Source organism: Neoarius graeffei, chromosome 15 (assembly GCF_027579695.1).
Source record: "Neoarius graeffei isolate fNeoGra1 chromosome 15, fNeoGra1.pri, whole genome shotgun sequence".
Classification (NCBI taxonomy): Eukaryota; Metazoa; Chordata; class Actinopteri; order Siluriformes; family Ariidae; genus Neoarius; species Neoarius graeffei.
The window spans coordinates 27,355,886-27,377,359 of NC_083583.1; the positions used below are offsets into that span (position 1 = coordinate 27,355,886).

General features: G+C 38.6%; 1 protein-coding gene across 3 annotated transcripts in view; it reads left to right on the forward strand.

The window, feature by feature from the left end:
- Positions 1 to 21,474, forward strand: part of cers3a (ceramide synthase 3a) — an 85,501-nt gene that overhangs the window by 14,558 nt on the left and 49,469 nt on the right. For all 3 annotated transcript variants that reach the window (XM_060941099.1, XM_060941100.1, XM_060941101.1), the window contains exons 3-7: positions 2,347 to 2,464; positions 8,853 to 8,971; positions 12,281 to 12,338; positions 19,090 to 19,140; positions 19,682 to 19,774. In XM_060941099.1, coding sequence (XP_060797082.1) covers positions 2,347 to 2,464; positions 8,853 to 8,971; positions 12,281 to 12,338; positions 19,090 to 19,140; positions 19,682 to 19,774 — 439 coding nt within the window. The remainder of the gene's footprint in view (positions 1 to 2,346; positions 2,465 to 8,852; positions 8,972 to 12,280; positions 12,339 to 19,089; positions 19,141 to 19,681; positions 19,775 to 21,474) is intronic.

Genomic DNA, 21,474 nt, shown 5'->3' on the forward strand with positions numbered 1-21,474 from the left:
TTTTTTGCCTCTCTTACCATCATCCTCACTGTACACGGAGCAAAATAAACTTGTGTCCTCTTCCAGACAAGTCTGTAACAGGTCCATTTGTTGTCCACTTGTTTTTAAATTATTGCCCTAACAGTAGAAATGGATGTTTTCAAGTGAGTAGCTATTTTCTATAACCATTCCCTGACTTATGAAGGTCAACACGCTTCTCCCTCATTTGGTTTGTGTGTTCTCTTATCTTTCCCATGTTGATGGATGACTAAAGGAATTTGGCCTCTGTGTCACCTCATGTTTTTACCCCAGGAAGTCATGGATTACAGCTTGAATGTTCCTCCAATCAACACAAAAATTGTACAATTTAATGGGAAACATGCTTCAGTTACATTGTGTTCACTATTATTTCCAGGTGCATCAATAAGAGTGGGACATGTGTTATTGTTGAAAATAATTATTTCTTGATGAGGGACTTGTTTTTTTGAATAAATTTATCTCTATTGAAGGTTGGATTTTTCTCTTTTTTTTCAGTGTGAGATGAAGCTACTTCACCAAAAGGTGGATTTTTTTTCTAACTCTCCACTAATTGTTACAAGGAGTGCCAATAATCATGGCGGGCACTGTAAATATGTAAAGTATGCTTTAAGGCTCATGTACTATTACAACATTCAATGACAAGCTAAACAGGAATGGCTGAATGTGCAACATTAGAGACAAGATGTGTTGCAATATTTACTTTTGCCAGGCGTATGCAAAAGCAAAATGTGAGTTCACTAAGAAGCATTCTCTCTCACTGCAATAATGTTTGCCATTAAGCACATTTACCATAAAAGCAAACATAACTCATTACACTAAGACTATTTTAGAATAATTTTCCCATTTTACTCATTTCATGATCTCGTGAGGTTGACTAAATCACCAAAATGCTTTCTGATTCCCCAGTATGGTACATAGTAGCTCTGAAATTCATTTCACAATAGTTTATTATTATTTTTTAACAATATAGGGATGGGCAAGAACACATCATACTTTTGAAATGTATTACAAAATATGCAAATGTATCCAAGTAAAATGCAACATTTTGCATTTTTTAATTGTAACATTCTGAAGTAATGCTGCTTCACTTCACGCTCTGGTGGATGATAACTTGCACTAGCATCTGGCTTGCTAGCTAGTGTTCAGTGTGCTAGCTGCTGGATAGAGGAAAGTATATTAATATTTTTGGGATTATTACTGATTATGTCGAATCATTTTAATGCTTATTACACACCCAATTTCGGTTCAAGTTCCGCAAGACAGATGCATGCGGTAGAAATCGGTCAGCCATCAGGTGTTTAGCTGCTAAAGAAAAGTTCTAGTTGTGAATTTCAAGTATAGGCATCATTTTACATATTTCACCATGAAAATATAAAAAAAAAATACAGAGAATAAAAGTGTTTTTGAAAAAGTGAGCTTGAAATTCAAATTACAAAATGGTATTTTGTTTTTCAAAGACAAGTACTGGAATATTGTCCTTCCCTTGGTGTCACGTCAACATTTTTGTCTTAATTGGTTTGAATCTCTTTTTATATACATCTCCAAATCAGAAAAACTTGGGACGGTATTTTCAAATTGAAATTAAAACCGAAAACAATGGTTTGTAAAGAATCTTTGGCCTGTATTGTATTCACAACAATACAACAACATATTATTTGATGTCTGCCACTAATTATTCTATCCACATTCACTGGAGATGAGCAATCGTGTGCTCTGATTGGCTACTCTACGACTAGGCTATCAGCTCATATACCGTGAGTAGAGAAAAAACATCATGGTGGAGCATTTTGAACCAACCGAGGACGAAATGAAAACTACTCAAAAACGAAACCCCAAAAAAATACAAAAAAGAGCAACATAACATGGAATGAAAGTATTTGATGGTAAGGACATATCTTTTTTTTATTTTTCAAGAATTATTATTACAGCATTTTTCACAAATTGCTCCTGTCATTTTGCCGGTTTGTTTACATTCTAAGCGGAAATGATTTTGTCGGACATTTTGGATGAAGTTTTTATTTATCGAATTTGCAAAAAATAAAAATAAAAATGCTGTTTCTCAAAATCCAGTGAATGTGGATAGAATAAAACAGTTATTCCACTCAATCTCGTCATACATGGCTTATAGCCAACTCAGCGCTGCGCCCCTAATCAGCTATCAGCTTATGTATGACTGAATTTTGTGGAACAACTGTTAAATATTTTCCTATAAAATTTTAGATCATATTGTGATGTTGGGTAGATGTCTGTATTCCTCTAAAGTCTATACAGTATATTTTGTTTGTTTCAGTGAGATTTTTTTGTCACACAAATGATGTTCGTTTTTAGGTTTGTAGCCACGCCATTCGCAGCAGCCCTTGGGGTGAGAGAGAAGAACAGACGGAAAGTCCAGTACAACTCTATTCTGGAACATTATTTCACATCCCATTCCAAAGCCCCAGGACAGGTAAAGCACAGATAATTTCCACAGTAACTGTAAATGTACTGGGTGGATTTCTTCTATCAGTCAAAGTCAAAAAGTCAAAGTCCTTCCCGTGCCAGGGCCTGGTCTTCCCACGCAGTCTCCTGTCCCAGTCCTAACCAGGCCCTTAAGACACATTGGGCGGTGCCAATCTCTGTTTCGATAGCCCTCAGCCTCTCGCCTATTACATAGCTTCCATGACAGTATGCACTCGAGCTGGCAAGGACTCCACAGGTTTGTGCAAAACCTTATGATCCAACAGAGTGTTGTCTGAACACATGGTTCAATCAAAGAGATTAGACATGAGAACCTGACCTTTTGTACAAAGTGGTTAACTGGATCAATATCACAGATTTTCTTACATTTAAATAGGGACCTAGATCTCACTTATTCCAAAGGAGGGGAGAGACGAGACTGAACCCTCATCTTACCGCCCAATAGCATTACTGAACTCTGATTTAAAAATTTTCACAAAACTGATGGCAAATAGGTTAAATAAACATATTACCTCCATTGTTCATAAAGACCAAACAGGTTTTATTCCTGGCAGGTTTTCATTTTTTAATGTCCGAAGATTAATGAATATAATATACCATAACTACAAGAACGATCAGGAGGTGGCGGTTCTGTGCCTAGATGCCGAGAAGGCGTTTGACCAAATAGAAATGCCATATATGTTTAGGGTGTTGGAAGAATTTGGATTTGGTCACCGTTTTATCTCCTGGATTCAAATCTTGTATGCCAATCCATCCTCTTGCATTCTTACAAATCAAGATAGGTCTACCTCATTTCGACTACAGCGTGGGACACGCCAGGGATGTCCCCTTAGCCCACTCCTTTTTGCAATATGTATTGAATCCCTTGCTGTTCGTATTAGACAGCATGATACTCTCAACCCCATTCGTTTAGGAGGTGTGGACCACTATCTGTCTATACGCTGATGATGTGGCTATCTTTATGTCACAGCCTGAATTATCCATTCCTATTCTGTTAGATCTCATTAAGTCATTTGGGGACGTTTCTGGGTACACAATCAACTGGCAAAAAAGTGAATTTATGCCTCTTGGGAAAAATCATAAACCAGAGTTCCTGCATAAAGTCCCATTTAAAGTGACAGACAAGTTGAAGTACCTTGGAGTAACCCTTCCAAAAGATCCCAAATTAATTTTTAAATTGAATTTTAATGAAAAAGTGGAAAAACTAAAAGGAGATATTGGAAAGTGGCGCACACTCCCCCTTTCAGTGGTGGGCCGTATAAATGCTATAAAGATGGTTTCTCTGACAAGATTTCTTTATCTCTTTCAAAATCTTCCAATTTTCTTAACCAAGTCTTTCTTCAAGTTGTTGGACTCAATAATCATGCCATTTATATGGGGTTTTAAAGCCTATAGGATATCAAAAAAGCATCTACAAAAACCAAGAGAAAAGGGTGGATTTGGACTGCCATGCTTTCAGCATTATTACTGGGCAGCGAACCTTAGAGCTCTTGCTTACTGGGGTGAGGGTTATAATCCTGGTGTTTCACCAGAAACTCCACCCTGGGTTGCCATTTGAAAGACTGATGTTAAAGATACTTCACTCCCAGCTCTTCTTTTCTCAACACCTGGTCCTCCCAATTCAAAAGTGAATAACCAAATAATTCGTAACTGTTTGAGAATATGGCAGCAAATTAAGAAGTGTTGCAAACTATCTGGTACCTCTGTCTATGCCCCTGTGTGTCATAATCATGCATTTCCACCTTCACTGTCTGATGCAACCTTTTATAGTTGGAAACTAAAAGGTATAGTCGTTCTAAAAGATTTGTACATTAATAAACATTTTGCCTCATTTACTCAACTGCAAGATAAGTTTTCCCTCCCAGCAACACATTTCTTTAGATACCTGCAAGTTAGGAACTACTGTATGCACGCCAAAACTTACATAATTTTGAATCCCTCCCTGAGGAAAGTAAGATTTATAATCTTTTGCTTGGCCCACCAGATTCAAGACACCTGATTTCAAGCTTTGTTACGATATTCTCTGAACAAGTGGACTGTGCCACCCAGTCTTTGAAGAGTGCTTGGGAAGAGGAGTTGAATATCCAGATTGATGATATTGTCTGGGGGAAGGTCTCAGCAGAATACAAAATTGCTTTATTAATGCTAGACACCACCTAATCCAGTTTAAGGTCATGCATAGACTCCACTACTCTAAAACTAAACGGCATAAAACATATCCTACTGTTTCCCCTTTGTGTCAGAGATGTAAATCTGCAGATGGTACCTTAGCTCACCTTTTCTGGTCATGTCCAAAACTGTATGACTTTTGGTGCAGTGTATTTCAATGGTTCTCTGAAATGTACAATTGTGTTTTCAAGCCTGACCCACAAGCGGCACTGTTTGGATACTCAATGTTTCTGTTGCCACAAAGCATGCGTGTACAGCACACCATTATGTATGGAATGGTAATTGCAAAAAGACTCATTTTAATGCTCTGGAAGTTAGAGGCAGTGCCCCTTTTCAAGTCGTGGCTATCTGAACTCACATCTCTATTGCACATGGAGAAAATCAGGTACAATCTGTCTAACAATCTTAGAGAATTCTATAAGATTTGGCAGCCATTCTTGGACTGTCTTGTAGAGTTTGATGGAGACCTTGAAACAATGTGATAGGCTACTCACCTCTTCCTTTTTTTATTTTTTTATTTTTCTGTGTCAATGTTGGCTATGCACTAGTGAAGATAGGTCATTGTCTTGGTTTGTACGCCTGGTTTGTTTTGTCTTTGTGTGTTTTTGTGTTTTCCACTTTAATCTTCTTGTTATTCTTTTTTAAGCATAATGTGTTCTTTTACTTGTCTATTTGTACATAATATTCTTGAAAAAAATCTAATAAACATATTGTAAAAAAAAATAGGGACCTAGAAATAGTGCAGAATCATTAATATTAACTCTTAAAGATATGGAACATTTACTTTCTTTGGTTTAAATATTTAAAAATACTAAAACATCCTGTTTATTTCCAAATTTAAATTAAATTTAACAAAATCTCAAATTTTTAATGTGGTCTTAAACTTTTGGACCCTACTGTATGTCCTCAGTTTTGTTCAGTCATGATCTGATCAGAGTCAAAGAAACAATCAGGTTTGATCTGAAGCACTCAGTGCGTTTACATGCACATCCAAATCGAGCTACTGTCGGTAATCGAGCTAAGGGTCCCAGCAGGGTGCCAGAGAAATCCAATCCTACATGCACACAAGGAAATCGAGCTATTGTGTGAGGTACATTGTGCACCCGAGCCACAGGTGGCGCTACACGCCCCATCGTGTTGGTACACTTCCGGTTGTCGTCATGAAGAAGAGCTATTCAAGAGTATAAACAAAGTTATCAGCAGTGTTGCCAGATACTGCTGACGTTTTCCAGCCCAAAACATGTTCAAATCCGCCAAAATGCACTTAAAACCGCCCAATCTGGCAACACTGGCAGTTCCGTGCTCAAGCTGTTAGGCTTGCTCTAACAGACTGTATGGCTACAAACTGTCCTGCGCAGACCACTGTTTTGTAAGACAACTTATTTTGCACAATTGTATATTTTTCTAAAGTCCATTTTTTGCTTACAAAAAAAAAAAAAAATTTGCTTACAATTTAACTTATGTCTTAATAAACACACAAAAAAGTTCAATTGTTTTGTTTTTATTGACATTCTTCAGATGTTGGACATATATATATATATATATATATATATATATATATATATATATATACACACACACACACACACACAAATACAATGACTTGTTTATGTACACAATTCACAGCTATGCAACAGCTGTACAGATGTATTTGGTGATACAGTAAGTGAGCTAAATTTTAACAGTGCAAACAATGCCACAAAAAGAAAAGATTCATGCCATTGTCATGATTCGTTGTCATGCCAACCGAGGCTGTTGTGTTTCCCGCTTGTGGTCTCGTCACTCATCACTTCCGGAAGGGGCAGTGCTGAAGTAAGTAGCTCGACTACGTAGCTCGGTAGGGTTTACATGCACTAAGTAGCTCAGCTACAATCACATAATCTAGGTCGTGTAGCTCGATTACGAGAAATCAAGTTCGGTTCGATTTCAGCCGAGCTAAGGTGTTTCCATGGCATTTAGAACTTCGATTTCAGTCGAGCTACGGCAGAAATTCGATTTTCTCTATGTGCATGTAAACGCACTGACTGATTTGGAACATAGTCAGCAAACTTCACATTCCGATGACATCACTATGGCTGACTGTTCAGATTTGTACACCCAACCACCCACCCACCCCAATATCCATATCCATATATGATATTACATGGTGGCATGAAGATATGAAGTTTATCTTCGAGTTAAATATTTTTCAACATGAGAAGATAAATTTCATATCTTTGCACCATCATCTAATGTTCTTTTTATTATACAGACACATCCACAAAAATAAATACACAAGTTAATCAAAAGGATTTTAATTCTGAACCAGTTTGCCATTTTGACAATGTGGGTCTAGTCAACAGCAAAGGCCTGGGAGTGATGTCATCAGAGTGAAATATCTGGAAATATGTCACTCAGATCTGTGATGTATTTTGTATGGAAAATGTGAGTTTTTCAACACGGGAGGATAAACTTCATATCTTCAACCAAACGTGTGATTTTCTTTTTATGATATAGATACATTCACAAACAAAAAATACCCAAATTTATCAAAACAATTCATTGATATCTTCATGAGTGAGGATATTGGAAAACGTTACTCAATGTCCCGGATGTAGTTCGTATGAAAAAAAACAAGTGCCATATTTCCCAGTAAAACACTCGTGTCTATATATATGTATGTGTGTGTGTGTGTGTGTGTGTGTGTATATATATATATATATATATATATATATATATATATATATATATATATAAAGAAGAAAGCTTGTATTTGTCACACGCACACTTCAAGCACGTACACGAAATGCTGAACCTCTAGACAAGAACATTCTAGTGCCAACTGAACAAGTGATAGCAATACCTAGTGTAATATTCTGTTTAAGTACCAATACTCAAAGAGCTGAGGAAACAAACCAACCATATAAAGGACCATATAAAGGACAACTAAATAGATAACTCAAACAGCTAACCCCAGGCTAGACCAATACGCAGTTACACAACATTAAAACTGTTTTTCTCAAAATCAATATTTTTCTATATTCAGATTTCTATATTCATCCTACATTACAACGGAATTTCTGAGAAAGTTTGATTATTGTTGGATTTACGTTAGATTTCATTCTGAAAATGGCATGGAATTTGTTTAATATCCATGAGTTGTATTTTCTTGATTAAACAATAAATAAATGAGTAGGCTTCTAACAAACTAACAGCTAACTAGCTAACTAACAAACTAACAACTAACTAACAGCTCTTTACAGTGAAATTTTAATTCTAACCTTCTAACAAGGTTGAATTGTATTACAAAATCCAAATACCGTAATCGGGATCAGAAATGCTGAGAACCTAATCTCAGCATAGAGATTGGCTACATTTTGGTTTTATTAAGTATGCTAAGTATGTAAATGTATGCATATTGAATTAGACAAAGTACAACTTGCATAGATAAATGTTCAAAAAATTGCCAATCCAAAAAATCTCATGTCAGAAGATCAGCAATCAGCTTAACAAATGTTGATTATGATATCTAGTTTTAAATTACCCTATTCATCTGTAGTGTCTTGCCTTAATGGATTGAAAAAATAAACAAAAATGATATTAGAATAAACTCCATTAAAATATACAGAAATTACATGGTTAACAGTATACAACACACAACCTACACTCACACACACACTATATGGCCAAATGTATGTGGACATACTTGCCGATTCCAAAACTATGGACAATAACACACAGTTGGCCCCTCCTTTGCAGCCTCCACTCTTCTGGGAAGACTTCCAATAAATTTTGAAGCGTGGCTTTGGGGATTTGCCCATTCAGCCACAGGAGCATTAGTGACATTGGGCACTGATGTCAAGTGAAGAGATGTGATGTGAAGTCTGCATTCTAGTTTACTCCAAAGGTGTTCAGTGGGGTTGAGATCAGGGTCGTCAAGTTCTTCCACTCGAACCTTGACAAACCATGTCTTCATGGATCTCACTTTGTGCACGGGGCATTGTAATGCTGGAACATGTCTGTAACATCATATATAAAGACATCCTAAATAACTTTGTGGCAACAGTTTGGGGAAGAACCACATATGGGTGTGATGGTCAGGTGTCCACATACTTTTGGACATATATTGTATTTGTAGCATATTATTATATAAAACTGAGTAGTGAGTGGCATCATTGTGAATGTATTGCCATACTAAGAGTTAATGTGATCTCTTGTTTTGTTTCCAGGCAGATATTCAAGGCCTGTCAAAAAAATGCAGTATCTCCTGTAGACAGGTAGAACGCTGGTTCAGGAGGAGACGCAACCAGGAGCGTCCAGGGGTCCTGAAAAAGTTCAGAGAGGCTAGGTAAGTCCAATACTGTCTCATGTTAGATGTGTGGTTTCTAGCAAACAATCAAAAATGACATTCTGGAGATGTATAAAACCTTGCTAGCTAAGTGATCAGTGGTCAGATACCAGCTGCCACAGTGGTGCTTGAAAGTTTGTGAACCATTTAGAATTTACTATATTTCTACATAAATATGACCTAAAACATCATCAGATTTTCACACAAGTCCTAAAAGTAGATAAAGAGAACCCAGTTAAACAAATGAGACAAAAATATTATACTTGGTCATTTATTTATTGAGGAAAATGATCCAGTATTACATATCTGTGAGTGGTAAAAGTATGTGAACCTTGAGGATTAGCAGTTAATTTGAAGGTGAAATTAGAGTCAGGTGTTTTCAATCATTGGGATGACAATCAGGTGTGAGTGGGCACCCTGTTTTATTTAAAGAACAGGGATCTATCAAAGGGGGCGGCATGGTGGTGTAGTGGTTAGCGCTGTCGCCTCACAGTAAGAAGGTCCTGGGTTTGAGCCAAGTGGCCGACAAGGGCCTTTCTGTGTGGAGTTTGCATGCTCTTCCTGTGTCCGTGTGGGTTTCCCCCACAGTCCAAAGCCATGCAGGTTAGGCTGACTGGTGGCTCTAAATTGACTGTGAATGTGAGTGTGGATGGTTGTTTGTGTCTATGTGTCAGCCCTGCGATGACCTGGTGACTTGTCCAGGGTGTACCCTGCCTCTCTCCCATAGTCAGCTGGGATAGGCTCCAGCTTGCCTGCGACCCTGTATAACAGGATAAGCGGCTACAGATAATGGATGGATGGATGGATGGATGGATCTATCAAACTCTGATCTTCACAACACATGTTTGTGGAAGTGTATCATGGCACGAACAAAGCAGATTTCTGAGGACCTCTGAAAAAGCGTTGCTGACACTCATCAGGCTGGAAAAGGTGACAAAACCATCTCTAAAGAGTTTGGACTCCACCAATCCACAGTCACAGTCTTGAATTTCCTCCACTGTGTACAAATGGAGGAAATTCAAGACCATTGTTACCCTCCCCAGGAGTGGTTGACCAACAAAGATCACTCCAAGAGCAAGGCATGTAATAGTCAGCAAGGTCACAAAGGACCCCAGGGTAACTTCTAAGCAACTGAAGGCCTCTCTCACATTGGCTAATATTAATGTTCATGAGTCCACCATCAGGAGAACACTGAACAACAATGGTGTGCATGGCAGGGTTGCAAGAAGAAAGCCACTGCTCTCCAAAAAGAACATTGCTGCTCATCTGCAGTTTGCTAAAGATCACATGGACAAGCCAGAAGGCTATTGGAAAAATGTTTTGTGGATGGATGAGACCAAAATAGAACTTTTTGGTTTAAATGAGAAGCGTTATGTTTGGAGAAAGGAAAACACTGTATTCCAGCATAAGAACCTTATCCCATCTGTGAAACATGGTGGTGATAGTATCATGGTTTGGGCCTGTTTTGCTGCATCTGGGCCAGGACGGCTTGCCATCATTGATGGAACAATGAATTCTGAATTATACCAGCCAATTCTAAAGGAAAATATCAGGACATCTGTCCATGAACTGAATCTCAAGAGAAGGTGGGTCATGCAGCAAGACAACAACCCTAAGCACACAAGTCATTCTACCAAAGAATGATTAAAGAAGAATAAAGTTAATGTTTTGGAATGGCCAAGTCAAAGTCCTGACTTGAATCCAATCGAAATGTTGTGGAAACATGGTCCATATATTTTCAATAGGGTTGAAGTCAGGACTTGTTTTAAGCTTAATGTTAGCCTGCTTTATCCTCCACAACCAGCTCTGATGCGTGTTTGGGTTCATTGTCCTGTTGTAACTCCCAAGTCCCAAGTTTTGTTCAAGTTTCTGATGGTTTATGCTGAAGAATTCTGAGGTAGTCCTCCTTCTTCATTATTCCATCCATTTTGTGCAATGAACCAGTTCCACTGGCAGCAAAACAGCCCCAGAGCATGATGATCCTACCACCACCAGTTGGTACAGTGTTCCTCTGTACACGGTTGTCATTGTGGCCAAACAACTCAATCTTTGTCTCATCTGACCATACAGCTTTCCTCCAGAAGGCTTTTTTCTTTGTCCATGTGGTCAGCTTCAAACTTTAGTTACGCTTGAAGGTGTCGATTTTGGAGCAGTGGGTCATTTCTTGGATAGGAGCCTCTTAGTCCAATCTGAACTGTAATCTCTTGTAATCTGAACTGATCCATCAGCTTCCAGTTCAGCTGAAGTGATCCATCAGCTTCCAGTTCATGGCAGGACTGTGCCATGGTGGTTCCCAGGTTGTTCCTGACCATCCAAACCAATTTCCTTTCAGCTGAGGGTGACAGTTTGGGTTTTCTTGAAACAAAGTGGCTTGGCAAAGTGACTACACCTCGCAATAACTTGCATACAATTGTTTGAACTGATCTTGGAATTTGCAGTTGTTTAGAAATGGCTCCAAGAGACATTCCGGAGTTGTGTACATCTGTGATCCTCTTTCTCAGATCTGCACTGAGCTCCTTGGACTTTCCCATTTTACTGTGTGTTGGTGCATCCAATGAGTGCTGTAAACAAACCCTTTTATGAAGGCACAGAGAAGCTACCAGCTGTAGTCAATCATGATCACTAACAGGAAGTTAAGAGACCTTGGCCTTGGCAAGATAAGAGACAGTTTGGAAGTTTCAGCACCTCTGAATTAATAATCTAAGTGAGCATATATAAATTTTTGACCCTGTATGTACGTATAATTTTGACCCTGTGTTGATTTCAGAAAACCCAAAGGAAATTAAAACTTCTGCACCAAATTCTAGTGTGTTTTTTTTTAATTAAAGATGTATGCTGTACAATCATTCTGCCACAGAAAAAGAACAGTTCAAAGAAATTACTGAAAGCCCAAATATTGCCATGACATTCATATCCAAGATGACATTCATGTCACTGTATGTAAACTTCTGATCACAACTGTAAGTAAAACATGTCCATGATCTTTCCACCATGCTTACCTGTGATGATAACATCTGGGTTTTTCTCAAACTGCTGATTGTGTTAAAACAAAATTTAATCTCAGGTAACGAGCTGTGTCATCCAACGACAAGATCAAAGGGTGAGGGGGGGTCTTCTGGTTGCTTAATTAACCAATAATAACTATTGTAACTGAAACTCACCTTTGTAAAATTGTTTTTTATTGGTAAATCTGAAATGATGTTGATAATTATGGACTGTCAATAATTGTAGCCACCGCTGTATTTTAAATACATCTTCAATCACGACGCCCTGAAACCTCACACTGACTCTCTGCATCATTTTTTACAGCTGGAGATTTGTATTTTACCTCGGAGCCTTTACTGGTGGCATTGTAGCCCTGTATGATGTAAGTAATTTTAGTTTCTTCTCATTATAACTGTTCATAATCTCAGATTAACAATGAGGTGATGGTGTAAGTAGATGCAAAACTTGTTAGGTAATGAATATCACTGTAGTCAGACATGCATTATCGGCCATATTCATGACAGCTTTAGATAGTGCTAAATAGACAACATCATGAATAGATATTTCTTTCATTCATTTTTTTTAACAACAGAGCTGTTTAGCAGGCTTGCTCTTTTATTTGGTTGAATGACTAATTCAAAAAGTACCGTGGCTGGCTGATAGGAGAGGTATTAGAGACTGTAGCATGAGTACTGGTGCACTTTAGGGTGTTGTTATTCAGTGAATATAAAGGATGTCTATTTGAGGGAACACAAAACCAAAGCTGAACTTATTATTGGTTATTGTCAACATAAGAAGGTGATTATTGTTGAAACAGGATACATACCATATACTACATATAAAAGTATGATCCAGGTATTAGGGCTATAAGGTAATGCCATTTAAACCGGAAATGGGTGTGGCCTAAAAATGAAGGGTGTTTCCCACTTCCACTACTACCTCCACCCCTTCTCAATTAGAAATGTGTCCGAGACTATTTTTTTTTCAAAACAGCTCACACAGTTATTTTTTTTTGTTTGTAATTGCCCACAAACTTAGTTGGTTCTATTTCCAAAAAATATAAACAAACCAATATCCTCATTTAAACCACCCCAGCCCTGACCAGCCAGTTCCTAAGAAATACATTGCTCATGTTAATGATGTTATAACTGTTGAAACTGCTGCAAGTTTTATATCTGACTCATATGTTCTATTGTGGTGGCACAGTGATGTAGTGGTTAGCGCTGTCGCCTCACAGCAAGAAGGTCCGGGTTTGAGCCCCGTGGCCAGCGAGGGCCTTTCTGTGCAGAGTTTGCATGTTCTCCCCGTGTCCGCGTGGGTTTCCTCCAGGTGCTCCGGTTTCCCCCACAGTCCAAAGACATGCAGGTTAGGTTAACTGGTGACTCTAAATTGACCGTAGGTGTGAATGTGAGCGTGAATGGTTGTCTACGGTATGTGTCAGCCCTATGATGATCTGGCGACTTGTCCAGGATGTACCTCGCCTTTCGCCCGTAGTCAGCTGGGATAGGCTCCAGCTTGCCTGCGACCCTGTAGAACAGGATAAAGCGGCTAGAGATAATGAGATGAGATATTCTATTGTCCCTACATGAAGCTTGAAACAAAAAACCTGACTTATTTTGTTCGTAGTCTCAGTGCACACCAAGTCTCAACCAGATGCCCTGCAAACAAACACACATCCGTTTAGAATACATTATCTGTTCATTCAGAATAATGTATTCATGTCATGCATTTGGATTCAGAGAGAGAGAGAGAGAGAGAAAAGTTGATGTTCTATATTTGTTCTAATAGTCATTACAGTCTGATACCAAACCTTAGACATCAATATAGCTGATGCTGTGTGATGCAGTTATCCAGTTTAGGATTGCTACCAATATGGGAAGCTGAATGTTCAGAAAAGGTTCTTCTATGATATATCTAGCCAAATATATGATATATCATCTATGATATATCTAAATACTGTGCTCCGGGCGGCACGGTGGTGTAGTGGTTAGCACTGTCGCCTCACAGCAAGAAGGTTCTAGGTTCGAGCCCAGTGGCTGATGAAGGCCTTTCTGTATGGAGTTTGCATGTTCTCCCTGTGTCTGCGTGGGTTTCCTCCGGATGCTCCGGTTTCCCCCACAGTCCAAAGACATGCAGTTAGGATAACATGGGACGGCCTTGGGCTGAAGTGCCCAAGAGTCGCGGCACGCACGTATGCAGTGGCTTTGCTCTCCTACGATGATGAACTAAATTCCATTGTACATTTGTGCAGTGACAATAAAAGGCATTCTATTCTATTCTGAAGGTCTATTCGGCTTACAGCTAAATACACTTGGAGGCAATCAGTGGAGACATGCTTCTTTCTAGATGTAGTCACAGCTGGTCAAAATATTGTTGTTGTTTTTTACATCTTTCAAGTTTGTACTCATGCCAAGTCTCTTCTGAAAAGCAAACACAGTGAACAGAAAGGCTACACTCTCCGTTAGCAATCTTTTTCATTCAAACCACACTAACTTGCAGTTCTGTCATTTGTCCTTTTTTGTAATTTGATGCGACAATATTTGCTTAGTCTGTTCTCCACCAAAGGCATTTTGTCAAGTCAAGGATCAAGAAGGTAATCCATCAGAACTCAAGATTAACTTTTTAATTCACTTGTCCAGTCAGAGAAGCAGACAGATTTTTCACTTGTCCTGACCATAACCTTTATAGGGCAGTATGGTGGTGTAGTGGTTAGCACTGTTGCCTCACAGCAAGAAGGTTCTGGGTTCGAGCCAGTGGCCAACGGGGGCCTTTTTGTGTGGAGTTTGCATGTTCTCCCCATGTCTGCGTGAGTTTCCTCCAGGTGCTCCGGTTTCCCCCACAGTCCAAAGACATGCAGGTTAGGCTAACATGGGGCGGCCATGGCCTGAAGGTTGATCTGAAGTGCCCTTGAACAAGGCACCTAACACCCAACTGCTCCCTGGGCGCTGTTGCATAGCTGCCCACTGCTCTGGGTATGTGTGTATGCTCATTGCTCACTTGTGTATGCATGCATGTGTGTGTTCACTGCTTCAGATGGGTGAAATGTGTGCTTAAGTCTATGCTTGTACGTGTGACAAATAAAGGCTGCCTGGCTATATTACTATGTATTTACTAATTAAATGAAAGGGAAGTGGTTAATAAAGTTTATCAAAATGGAGGTATAGCTATAATCACTATGCTTGAATGATTCTTAATTTTTCAATAAAACTTTAACTGTAACAATAAACAAAAACTATCCAGTGCCCCATTATGGTGCATGTGTTGTTACAACCCATTACCTGATCTGCAGTTTTAAGACTTAGATTCACCCAAATTCAAAGCTTCTAGAGGAAATAAAGATTAATCTACAACCCCGATTCCAAAAAAGTTGGGACAAAGTACAAATTGTAAATAAAAACGGAATGCAATGATGTAGAAGTTTCAAAATTCCATATTTTATTCAGAATAGAACATAGATGACATATCAAATGTTTAAACTGAGAAAATGTATCATTTAAAGAGAAAAATTAGATGATTTTAAATTTCATGACAACAACACATCTCAAAAAAGTTGGGACAAGGCCATGTTTACCACTGTGAGACATCCCCTTTTCTCTTTACAACAGTCTGTAAACGTCTGGGGACTGAGGAGACAAGTTGCTCAAGTTTAGGGATAGGAATGTTAACCCATTCTTGTCTAATGTAGGATTCTAGTTGCTCAACTGTCTTAGGTCTTTTTTGTTGTATCTTCCGTTTTATGATGCGCCAAATGTTTTCTATGGGTGAAAGATCTGGACTGCAGGCTGGCCAGTTCAGTACCCAGACCCTTCTTCTATGCAGCCATGATGCTGTAATTGATGCAGTATGTGGTTTGGCATTGTCATGTTGGAAAATGCAAGGTCTTCCCTGAAAGAGACGTTGTCTGGATGGGAGCATATGTTGCTCTAGAACCTGGATATACCTTTCAGCATTGATGGTGTCTTTCCAGCTGTGTAAGCTGCCCATGCCACACGCACTAATGCAACCCCATACCATCAGAGATGCAGGCTTCTGAACTGAGCACTGATAACAACTCGGGTCGTCCTTCTCCTCTTTAGTCCGAATGACACGGCGTCCCTGATTTCCATAAAGAACTTCAAATTTTGATTCGTCTGACCACAGAACAGTTTTCCACTTTGCCACAGTCCATTTTAAATGAGCCTTGGCCCAGAGAAGACGTCTGCGCTTCTGGATCGTGTTTAGATACGACTTCTTCTTTGAACTATAGAGTTTTAGCTGGCAACGGCGGATGGCACGGTGAATTGTGTTCACAGATAATGTTCTCTGGAAATATTCCTGAGCCCATTTTGTGATTTCCAATACAGAAGCATGCCTGTATGTGATGCAGTGCCGTCTAAGGGCCCGAAGATCACGGGCACCCAGTATGGTTTTCCAGCCTTGACCCTTACGCACAGAGATTCTTCCAGATTCTCTGAATCTTTTGATGATATTATGCACTGTAGATGATGATATGTTCAAACTCTTTTCAATTTTATACTGTCAAACTCCTTTCTGATATTGCTCCACTATTTGTCGGCGCAGAATTAGGGGGATTGGTCATCCTCTTCCCATCTTTACTTCTGAGAGCCGCTGCCACTCCAAGATGCTCTTTTTATACCCAGTCATGTTAATGACCTATTGCCAATTGACCTAATGAGTTGCAATTTGTCCTCCAGCTGTTCCTTTTTTGTACCTGTAACTTTTCCAGCCTCTTATTGCCCCTGTCCCAACTTTTTTGAGATGTGTTGCTGTCATGAAATTTCAAATGAGCCAATATTTGACATGAAATTTCAAAATGTCTCACTTTCAACATTTGATATGTTGTCTATGTTCTATTGTGAATACAGTATCAGTTTTTGAGATTTGTAAATTATTGCATTCCGTTTTTATTTACAATTTGTACTTTGTCCCAACTTTTTTGGAATTGGGGTTATAGTAAAACCTGAAGTATAGATTAATTTAAAGAAATGAATCTGAAAGAAAACAAGTGGACATGATTAGGGGGACAGAATCACGCTGTGGATGAAAACAAACTGTAAGCGAGTTCAGCACTGTTGTAAAATTCCCACAAAATATTTTACGACACTTGTGATGGTTAATGTGTACCATACAAAAGAAAAATACAATGAATGTCTGGATGAAATGAAGATTCACCACAGATATTTATTTTACTGAGGTATTTGATCGCCATTGCTCTGATTTTGATGAATTCAAAGTCTAATAATCTATAATGAGATATTATGACGTGGTTATTTTTACACACACACTTGCTGTACTCAGTTGCCCTGGAATTTCATAAACAATAACATGGCCGGATCACTGAGGGGATTGAACTAGTTTTGTTGGAAATTTATTGATGTAACTCTTGAATTATAACTAAAAAAAAATGGTGATTTTCAACAAATATTCAACTTATCCTGTCGGAAAGGCAGATGCGGATTTGACTTGTCCAGACCAAACATTTAGTTGTCCCGGACAGTCGGACTATCGTTAATGTCAAGCCCTGTCCATCTCATTCATGCTTTTTACTTCTCCTATTGCATTTCACATACATGCACCATCTCAATCACTGCTGATGATATGATACAGATATCCGGGCAAATCGGGATTACATAAATTATCTCCAGTGCACACCAAATCTAGGGTGTTTCAACATGTGTAATCACTTGACATGATTGTGAACAATAAGCTGCAGAACTCTATAGTCTGGGCTGGAAAGAACTCAGTCCCAGCCTTGCTTCATAGTTTTTGCGTATTTTTACTTATGACTACTGGTGGTGCTATTGTTCTTAGTTCCACAAAAGTAAAAATTAATCCACTTTAAGCCTTTAAATAGACAAATAAGACAATGTGGATGGTAAAAGCCTGTTCTATTTATTGTTTCCTGGAGAGAAAGGGAAGATTTATCCCTACAAGCCCATTTATACCAGCCATCCTGAATATACTGTAAGTAAATTAAGAAACATCAGTGATTGTCTGACACCACACTGGCTAGTAACTGTAAGGTTGTGCTCGATTGACCCTGTAGGGCCCTTGAACAAGAGCTTTACCTTCAATTACTCAGCTGCAATCTTGAATTCTATTGAAATGAATAAATGCAAATTCAGAAACAGAGACTTTCAAATTCGGAGACATCATACCATGTGGACTGTGAGTATTTTCCTAGAACAGCATGGCTGTTGTGTATTACTACTTACATATTACACGCTGGGTGGCATGGTGGTGTAGTGGTTAGCACTGTCACCTCACAGCAAGAAGGTTCTGGGTTCGAGCCCAGTGGCTGACAGGGGCCTTTCTGCGTGGAGTTTGCATGTTCTCCCCGTGTCTGCATGGGTTTCCTCCGGGTTCTCTGGTTTCCCCCACAGTCCAAAGACATGCAGGTTAGGCTAATTGGTGGCTCTAAATTGACTGTAGGTGTGAATGTGAGTGTGAATGGTTGTTTGTCTCTATGTGTCAGCACTGCAATGACCTGGTGACTTGTCCAGGGTGTACCCCGCCTCTCACCCATCGTCAGCTGGGATAGGCTCCAGCTTACCTGTGACCCTGCACAGGATAAGCAGTTACGGATAATGGATGGATGGTGGATATTGCACAGTTGATGGTGTAACCTTGATATTTGCGCAGTGCATGAAATTTGTGAACTCACTTGCAGGCATTCCACACTAATGTATCCTCACAGTGCATTATGGGTAATACATTTTAAACAGTAAGAGAACAACATATGACTGTTGGAATATACCAAATATCATGCTGGAATGCATACTATATGTTCTAGATTTGGGGGTTTGTCTTAAAATGTTTGAACACTAACTAGACAGGAATTTGTTGCATTTGGGACAGATAAAAGTGATGATAAAATTTCATTTCATTAAAAAGACAAACAGAGCTCTGTCTTGGTTACTGTGGACTTAAAAGGGCTTCAGATGATCAATGCTCAGTACTTTTGTCCATGAACAATGCATTACAAGGTAGGGCAGACATTTGATCACATCCTTGTTGTATTGTTCTACAAACAAAGAGGAGTAATAAAAGGTAGAAAGTCTCAAGAAGACCGGTTTCTCTCACCACTATGACCAATGACTCTTTGATTCTTTTGTCTTGATTCTCCTTTTCAGAAACCCTGGTTTTACAATTTACGAGAAGTATGGAATGCTTATCCAAAACAGGTGGGTTTTTTTTTTTTAATCTGTGTTTTGCCAGAGAATTTAAGACTATAACATGCCTGCATTCACACTCCACACCCAATAAATACGGGTTGCTCTTATCACTGGCACAAATAAGAACAAAACACATAAGATTTTCCTACGTTTGAACTAGAACTCTGGAGATATTTATGTGATACTTACATTTACAACCTCCTCATAAATAAACTTCATGAAAGACTTCTTCACAGGTCCAAACACAACATCATTACAGAACATATTTAGACGACTAAAAAAAATGGACCTGGGATAGTTTAGTTAACACTAAAGTGGATGCCAGTGCACTGATGTCATTAATATTGAACACACACAAAACCACTCTGATGCTGGACAATGTATAATTCTTGTAATATAAAGTCCCATATGTGCTGAACTTCAGTGAATTACACATTCCTATTATTTATTTACTTACTTCATAAATTAACACTTATTTCATTCCAGATACATGCTAACATTGGCAGGTTGAATGATTTATTGCCTTACTGCTGTGTTTTCTTCTTTGTAGTCCATGTTGGAGTCTCAGTACTGGTACTACATCCTGGAGATGAGCTTCTACTGGTCTCTTCTTTTCAGCATCACATTCGATGTGAAACGAAAAGTGAGTTTCAGACACAAAAGCCCAAGATTCGTCTTGCAATAGACTATATTGATGTACAAAATAATAACGATCCCAAAGGGTTCAGCTCATTAGGATTGCACAATTGTGCTAATAGCAGTCTCTCCAGACTCAAATGGCAAACCTTTGGAGCAGTACATAGATTTTTGTGTGAAGTATTTAATATTACACTGAACAAGCTTCAAAGAATAGTTCAGAAAGAGATCATTTTCTACTCGTGCCAAATGAACTCAATCAGCCAAGACATGTTTCTTTAGCTTTGCGCTGGAGCTACAATTTCCAACACAAAAAGTAATGGATGTTTTTATGTCATCTCAAAATGTTTTATGGGGTAGGACACATTATGACAATGTAATTTATGAACATAAACTAAACATTACTGTTTCATCTGTACACCGTAACATGAGGACAGCCATCTTAGACTTTAGTTTGTTTTGTTTTCATTACATACAAGACAATGAGGTGAGGTTGTTTGGATTTTAGACAAATTGTGGCCTAATGTAAGCTACTGTTAAAAAAATGATCAGTACAATTTAGTTTGAACTTAAATTTTTAAATATGGATCATACCTGCTACATGTTATGTACGATAGCTCAATGACGTCATTTGAGGTACATGAAGATTTGGCCATGTATTTATGGAAAAGATTTTGGCTGATGAAGACTTAAAGGTAGACTGACTCAGATTTTTCACGTTTAGGTCATAAAAAGACACCCAATTATTTTTGTTTAGTGGACTGAAAGCTACTGAATTCGAATCACAGACTTCCAATTTTATTAGGGTTTTTTAAATAGAAGAATTAATGAATTTAGGGCCATGCGGCCCTAAATTCTCCGCTATTTTTTCTTGCTTCACCGTGACACAATCCAAGAAGCTACGTCATACATCACGTGGTGGGCGTTCTCTGTTCGCGCAAGGCATTGTGGGATGCAAATTTGAAACGGGAAAGGAAAATGGAGGATGCGAATAAAATGTGAAAGACCGAGTACAGTAACAGAAAGTGAGAATAAAAGACATTATCTTGCAAAGGAAAGGAAACTCAGGACCAAACTAATAAATATTGGCGGTCAGTGAGCACCTCGGTGTGATCAGCTGTTCATTTAGCGACAGAATTATGTAACTGTCAGTGCAGCATCAAAGGTAAACTTGTAGATGGCAGTAATGCAACACTGGATGCCAGCTATCATAAAACCCAAAAGAAGAAGAAGAAGATGAAAGGTAAACCTGCGCATGTACACACGGACTTCCTCTGTCTGCTTGACTGCACAAAGCAAGTGATTTCATGCACATTATTTGCTCGGGAATCACCTCAAATTAAATAACTTCCCAGCCACAGAATGGCCTGTTGATGTTTTAAGATATTACGGAAATAAACATATATCACAATGACCAAATTTCAGAGTGAACTAAATTTCACCGGTTTTATGAAATCAAAAGGCCGTCTACTTTTAACAGCTGTAATAAATTTATTTCATTTCAATGAGCAAAGTAACAAAGCGGTTACATACTGTATATGTGTGGTGGTCTGGGAAAACCAATCAGCTTTGGCTGTGACTAAATTCTGGCAAACAGCCAAAAAGAACAAAAATCAAGTTTTGGCCAAAATACTATGACATCTTAACTTTAAGTAATAATCAATATATTTCATCAAAACAATGTGGAAATGTTTCGATTTACTTTTA